We start from the raw sequence: 8,231 nt of genomic DNA on the forward strand, positions 1-8,231 counted from the left end.
GTAATACACATTGGTCGAATGTTTTCTTCTATGTTTATCATCACACTGTATATAAAATCCACTATAACAATTCTTTTCTAAATCGTATTATTTTATCTGACAGGAAACATAAAACTTCATTTTAGGGCCCTTCATTTTAGAATGTGTTAAATTTGATACGCTATTCTATGTAGCACAGTGGTTCAGAATTTTTATCCTAGAGATATCGTTAGTTTTAAATTCAAGGCAAAACGTCTTTTCTCCTCTACAATACTTTACCATTTACTAATTATTTTTTCTTAGGTCTGGGGTTATTTCACAACTCAGGAAAAATGTATGAAATTAGATCAGCTGCATTAGAACGTAATAAAAAATTATAGGTGACCGATTTTTAAAGGTGACCGATATTCAATATTAAATTTGTCTCACCCATTATAACTTTTCCGGTCAAATTTTAATTTGGTTTAACATACAATGGTAATTTAACTAAATATCAGGTTATACAGGGTAAATTACAATTTAGGTGTTTATTAGTGAAATTTAAAGTTTATTCTTCATTTTCACAAAATTTTAAATATATCAAAAACAAAAACGTTAAATTTTAGGGTATTTTTCTTTAATACAACTCACCCTTATTTTTTTCCTAGAATCCGAAAATCGATTAATATATAAGATGTTTCTTTTGAATTTTGCAAAATAGCATATTTTTTATAAAATGCCATATTATATAGTCCGTCTAGAAAGTATCCGGAATTTTATATTTTTCCTAATTTTAATGTATTTTTTTTCTGTAACACTCTAAGACAACAGTAATCCATCACGTAGATTGTGCCGATAGTAGGCTATGAACAAAATCGCATGGCAATATACTGTCGCATGTATAAAAAAAGAGATGGTGGAATATTTGTATAGAAAAGGTGTTCGAAACATTAAAAGATTAGTGCAATTGACTGAACTTGGAAAAAGTTCAGTATATGAGACAATAAAGAGGATCAAAAATGGCACAGATATAAAGCATGGACCAGTTTCAGGAAGACCGCGTAAGATTCGCGAAAACAATTTAAACGCTTTAGTTTCCAACAGAATCCGCGCCTAGGGTTTCGCAAATTGGCTAACAGATTTGGAAGTCAGCGAAAATTAAAAGTGTGTCCAGAAACCGTCCGCATGTCACTGAAAAGACAAGGCTACATATCAAGGAAGCCAAAAAAAATCCCTGCAATAACACCTCTACAAAGGCAGCGAAGAATGGATTTTTGTCAACGTTTTCAAGAAGATAATTTTAATAATGTTTTTATTACTGACGAAAGTTGTTTCCAGCTTGGTGAAAACCACGTAAAAATCCTATTAAAAGAAAATGTTACCGTTCAAGTTTCAAAATTTCTCACTAAAATAATGGTTTGGGGAGCAATATCTCAGCGTGGTGCTACACCTCTGTGTATAGTTGATGGAACTGATAATAGTGCAAAATATTGTGATATTTTAAATGGTTTTCTTCTTGAAACGGCTCACGTTTTATATCCAGAGGTGTGGCGTTTTCAGCAGGATAATGCAAGATGCCATACGTCTGCCTATACTCAAGCTTGGATGCAAGAACACCATTTGGCAACAATTCCATAGCCAGCAGCTTCACCAGACCTTAGTCCCATTGAAAACATATGGGGACTAATGAAGATTGAAGTGGAACGAGCATCTCCACGAAATAAACAAGATTTGATTTGCTCAATTTTACAGGCCTGGACTACCGCCACTGAACAATATGGTGTGGACCTGGACGTTTAGTTAAGTGTTTGGAGTTAAATGGAGGCTGAGTTAAAAATATTATAACAAATTATTATAATAATATTATTATTATGGTGTTCTTATTATAATATATAATATAATATAATAATTTGTTATAATATTTTTAACTCAAGTCCTAAAATATATCGATAATTGTAATTTTGCATTCTTTTTTCCGGGTACTTTCTAGACAAACATATTATGCTCCCGAAATTTCATTTTGATATAAACAACCATTCTCTTTGGAATGTCCGCGTCGCATGAGAAGCGCTACCCTGTGTGTGAAATACTTAAGTTAATTTTGTGGTTGACAATATTTCTCGGTTTTTTAAATTCTACAGGGTTGTTCACCACATACGACACAGAGTATTGCAGCTCAACGATTAGATTTTTACAAATTGTAAGTTTTGGGTTCGTTGAAGGTCTATTAGAGCCACAATTTAAAAATATTTTTGCAAGATACAGAGTGTCCCAAATAAATAAAAAATATTATAGTTGTAGTTTTTTAAATGGAACACCCTGTATATTATTCTATTTTTGGATTCTACGATTGAAATAAAGGTAAATTTGATTAAGGTTTATCACACTTAAACCTTACCGTTTTTGAAATATTTTCAATTTTATGAAATTGCTGTAAAAATTTTAAGGCTTTATTTCTCCCAGGGTATCAAAGTTTTTAATACTAAATATTTACTGAAGATTACTTATTGATCAGATATTGTGTTGCAACAATAAAAATGTTACTACCTTATACAGAGTGTCCAAAAATTTATATTAAATAATTGCTAGCTTTAAACGGCAATAACTTGTTTAATTTAAGTGTAACACCCTATATATTTTAGGTGAATCAGATGCACAATATAATTGTCTATCAAATTGTATTATACCATTTTTTACCCATTTCTTCAAGTTTTCGTAGAAAATGCATTTTTTTATAATTTAGACCTCATTTATCACTATACCCATGGAATATTGACATTTCAGATTTTTTTTATAGCACCATAATATGTACAAAATGTACAGGTGGTAAATATTGCAAGCCCATTGGCATACATAAAAACTATTTAAATCTTTATAAAAGAGTATATCAAATAAATACAACCTTTATTACCTACCTTACTAAATTATTAAATTTAATTTAAAAAATTAATTATATACTTTTAAATTGTTTTAATTAATAAATTATTCTAAATAAATGTGGATTTGGCTCAGAAATCAATATAATAATAAGTTATGAAAATGAATGTCTCTGTTTCTATAAATAAGTATTCGTCAATAAATGAAATAAAATTTATAAGGTGTTACTTTTTACCACACTGTCTAAGACAAACACAAAATTCAGTTTTTTAGTAATTGTCAGTCATGTAGTCAATTAATGTAGTTTGAATATTGTTTAAACAGGTTTTTTTAATATTTTGAATTAAATAAGCGAACTATATCAACAATATTAGTACCTGTACCCTTTGAAAATTTGTTACAACTTTAAAAATAAGCTAAAATGTCAATATTCCATGGGTATAGTGATAAATGAGGTCTAAATTATAAGAAAATGCATTTTCTATGAAAACTTGAAGAGATGGGTAAAAAATGAAAGAATACAATTTGATAGACAATTACATTGTGCATCTGATTCACGTAAAATATATAGAGTGTTCCATTTAAATTAAAGAAGTTATTGCCGTTTAAAGCTAGAAATTATTTAATATAAATTTTTGGACACTCTGTATAAGGCAGTAAAATGTTCATTATTGCAACACAATATCTGATCAATAAATAATCTTCAGCAAATATTATTGTAGTATTGAAAACTTTAATACCCTTGGAGAAATAAAGCCTTAAATTCTTTACTGCAATTTCATAAAATTGAAAATATTTCAAAAACGGTAAGGTTTAAATGTGATAAACCTTACTTAAATTTACCGTTATTTCAATCGTAGAATCCAAAAATAGAATAATATACAGGGTGTTCTATTTAAAAAAAATATAACTATAATATTTTTTACTTATTTGGGACACTCTGTATCTTGTAAAAATATTTTTAAATTGTAGCTCTAATAGTCCTTCAACGAGCCCAAATCGTACAATTTGTAAAAATCTAATCGTTTAGCTACAATATTCCGTGTCGTATGTGGTGAACAACCCTGTATAACTTAATATACCCCTCATACGATCGAAAAATGGGTCAAAGATGGCTTCGAAATGATTAACGCTGTCATTTTATATGCTAAATTCTACGAGACATACCATCGATAGTCATTGAATGTTTTTTGTAATTTTAGGAAATAATTCCAGTTTACTTTAGACAGCTCCCAGGTGGTACATCGATCAAGATATTGAACCATGCAGCCGACTTAGTATTAGGAAACTTCAGAAAATACAACTACCCACCTCATATCAATTTTCTAAAGTACGGCACTAAAGAGGCGCCACTTTTTGACGTTTCTAAAATCCAAGTTCCTACTTATATCGTTTACAGTACGCAGGATTGGGCTACGCCTGAAGCTGTAAGTACCTTATATCTGTAGATAATTTAATCTTATCCCTAGGATACATTTTCCAGTCCTATTCTCTGCAAAAAGTAAAATAAAATGTATTACTTTTTTTTATTTAGGATGCTAGAAATCTCTACAGGAACCTCAATGAAAAAGCCAGGCACGGTATAAGAAAAATCGACTTACCCGAATTCAACCATATAGATTTCGTCATGGGAAGACATGCTAGGCAAGTTGTCTACGATCCTCTAGTACGTGTCATCAATGACGCAATCATACCCGATGATTATGGAAAATAGACCTAAATAATAAATTAATTAATAGGCAATAATTAAAAACAGATGTTTATAATTAAAATAAATACATTTGTTCACTATTAAAAAAGTTACCATTAGAATAATTATATTAATGCACAGGTAGCAAATTGTATAGACTGTTCCGGCATTGTTCAACGTCACGTCATGTACAGGGTTGTTCACCACTTACGACACGGAGTATTGTATCTAAACGATTAGATTTTTACAAATTGTAAGTTTTGGGTTCGTTGAAGGACTATTAAAGCTACAATTTAAAAATAATTTTACAAAATACAGAGTGTCCCAAATAAGTAAAAAATATTATAGTTATATTTTTCTGAACCTATAACACCCTGTATATTATTCTATTTTTAGATTCTACGATTGAAATAAAGGTAAATTTGATTCAGGTTTATTACACTTAAACCTTACTGTTTCTGAAATATTTTCAATTTTGTGAAATTGCAGTAAAAAATTTGATTTCTTCAAGGTTATCGAAGCTTTTAATACTAAATTCTTCTTCTTCTTATCACGCCCTCTCCTGCCGAAGGTTGGCGATCCAAATGGCAATTGTGGCTCTGGAAACTGCAGCCCGGAAGATTTCCGCAGACGAGCGTTCAAACCATCTCCTCAAATCTTTTAGCCATGAGTTCTGGCGTCTTCCTACTGATCTTTTCCCTTGCACTTTGCCCTCTATTATGAGGCGCAGTATTTCGTATCTACCACCTCTCATCACATGACCCAGGTATTGCATTTTTCTTTCCTTGATGGTGTTCAGTATCTCTTTTTGTTATGAGGCGCAGTATTTCGTATCTACCACCTCTCATCACATGACCCAGGTATTGCATTTTTCTTTCCTTGATGGTGTTCAGTATCTCTTTTTGTTATGAGGCGCAGTATTTCGTATCTACCACCTCTCATCACATGACCCATGTATTGCATTTTTCTTTCCTTGATGGTGTTCAGTATCTCTTTTTGTTTCTGCATGCGCTGGAGTACTTCATTGTTGGTGATCCTTTGTACCCATGAGATTCGCAGCATCCGTCTGTATATATACATTTCGAAGGCTTCTATTCTCTTCTCGGTCTGTGAATCCAGTGTCCAGCTCTCACATCCATAGAGTAACACAGAGAAGACTAAATACTGAATACTAAATACTGAAGTTTAATTAGTGATCAAATATTGTGTTGCAATAATAAAAATTATACTACCTTATACAGAGTGTCCAAAAATTTATATTAAATAATTACTAGCTTAACTAACGGCAATAACTTGTTTAAATAGAATACCCTGTATATTTTACCGGAATCAGATGCACAATTTAATTGTCTATGAAATTGTATTATACCATTTTTACCTATCTCTTGAAGTTTTCGTAGAAAATGCATTTTCTTATAATTTAGACCTCATTTATCTATACCATGGAATATTAGATTTTTTTAAAGAAACATATGTACAAAATGTACAGGTGGTAAAAATTATAATATTGTAAGCCTATTTGTTTAAAAAATGAAAACTAATTAAATCTTTGTAAAAGAGGATACTAATTATTATTAATTATTAATATACAAATATACCACACACCATTATTTCCGCCCAAAAATTAGTTATTTACATACTTAATTGTTTTAATTAATAATTACTCATAAAATAAAATAAATAAATGTACATTTGATTCAAAATCAATACAATAATAAGTTATAAAAATGAATGTCTCTGTTGTTATAAATAAGCATTCGTCAAGAAACTAAATAAAATTTATAAAGTGTTACTTTTTACCACACTGTCTAATACACACACAAAATTCATTTCTTAGTATTTGGAGCAATTATTATTAATCAACGTAAACTCATCAACGTCAATTAATGTAGTTTGAATAATGGGATCATATTAATAATTCCTATTTAACAAAAATTATATAATTTTTTTTTTATCTTTTAATGAAATAAGCAAAATATATCGATAATATTAGTATCTGTACTCTTTCAAAATTCATACATCTTTAAAAATAATCTAAAATATCACTATTCCATGGGTATAGTGATAAATGAAGTCTAAATTATAAGAAAATGCATTTTCTACGAAAACTTGAAGAGTTAGGTAAAAAATGGTATAATAAAATTTGATAGACAATTAAATTGTGCATCTGATTATCGTAGAATATACAGGGCGTTCTATTTAAATTAAACAAATTATTGTTGTTTAAAGCTAGTTTATTTAATATAAATTTTTAGACACTCTGTATAAGATAGTATTTTGTTTATTATTGCAACATAATATCTGTTCAACAAATAAACTTTTAGAAAATTTCAAAAACGGTAAAGTTTATGTGTGATAAACCTTAATCAAATTTACCTTTATTTCAATCGTATAATCTAAAAATAGTATAATATACAAGGTGTTCCATTTAAAAAAAACACAACTATAATATTTTTTACTTATTTGGACACTCTGTATCTTGTAAAAATATTTTTAAATTGTAGCTCTAATAGTCCTTCAACGAACCCAAAATTTACAATTTGTAAAAATCTAATCGTTTAGCTACAATATTCCGTGTCGTATGTGGTGAACAACCCTGTATAGTGTCGAACTTTCTTAATCACTTGCCAACTTGATGAAAGAGATTGATGACGCCTTTACGGCATTTTATAAATTACTGCATAAATATCTGTTTACTAATTGTCATTGTCATTTGATTTGAGGTTATAATTTTATTGACGGACATCGATTAATGTCAAAATTAAAATTTGATTGTTGCCATAAAACAAAATTCATTTTTTATTGCAAAAATGCCTCAAAGATTTAACTAAAATGAACAAGGGGTGATTGTTAAGTTTTTAAATTATTTTTCTCGAGAAAGAGATGCTGGTAGAACACTCTTGCCCGTGGACGCCATATATGAAGTAAGTACAATGCAAAAGTGTAATATTCCTATGTGAAATACAAATTTATAGCGTTTTTAAATAATATAGCGAGTTGGTCAACTGATGAAGAGTTCAAGAATAAATGAATACATGCTGAAAAAACGGAACTCACTCAATCAATAATATAGGAACGTACTTAAATTTTTTTAAACATTATGAACTAATCTCAGACACCCCCTAAAACTAATCTTTAACAAATAATGATGACGTAACGTTGAACGATGACTGAACAGTCTTTAGACATCCTGTGATTAAAGTTAAAGTAAATTTAAAAGATAATTTAGTTTACAATGAATAGTTTGAGATGAGTAAATGTACAAAATGTAAATACCTATATAATTGTTTACTTTTTATTTTAGTTAAAAGTAAATTAATAATATTATAACATAATATTTATTATTAATAATTTCATAAATTTAATGTAACATAGCTAATTAAAAAAGATAGACATATCATTAGGTTTATTTAGTGTAGTAGAACTTGATCTTCCTAAAACAATATACTCATTATTTTAATAATTTTTTATAGTTTATAAACAAAAAAATGCCAATAAGATACTGGTTCCTTCTGTAAAAGTAACTTTTGTAACAGTACTAACAAAATAAAAAATATTCTTTAATAAAATATATTTTCCTTAAACAATTTTGTTTTCTTAATGACACTCAATTCCCTCTTCCACTAAAATTTAAAAGATTTCGATTACTTTTAAATAGTTTTCACTTAATTTCATAGCTTTTAGGTAGGTAACTAGTTATTGAGAC

The 8,231-nt window shown here is 29.0% G+C and overlaps 1 protein-coding gene across 1 annotated transcript in view; it reads left to right on the forward strand.

Moving 5' to 3' along the window:
- Positions 1–4,736, forward strand: part of LOC115874574 (lipase member K-like) — a 37,909-nt gene extending 33,173 nt beyond the window's left edge. Inside the window, exons 6-7 of the mRNA XM_030889767.1 lie at positions 4,038–4,262; positions 4,370–4,736. Coding sequence (XP_030745627.1) covers positions 4,038–4,262; positions 4,370–4,549 — 405 coding nt within the window. The 3' untranslated portion in view covers positions 4,550–4,736. The remainder of the gene's footprint in view (positions 1–4,037; positions 4,263–4,369) is intronic.
- The last annotated feature ends 3,495 nt before the right edge of the window (positions 4,737–8,231 follow it).

Source organism: Sitophilus oryzae, unplaced genomic scaffold, assembly GCF_002938485.1.
Source record: "Sitophilus oryzae breed Bouriz unplaced genomic scaffold, Soryzae_2.0 scaffold_1297_pilon_pilon, whole genome shotgun sequence".
In the NCBI taxonomy this organism is placed as follows: domain Eukaryota; kingdom Metazoa; phylum Arthropoda; class Insecta; order Coleoptera; family Curculionidae; genus Sitophilus; species Sitophilus oryzae.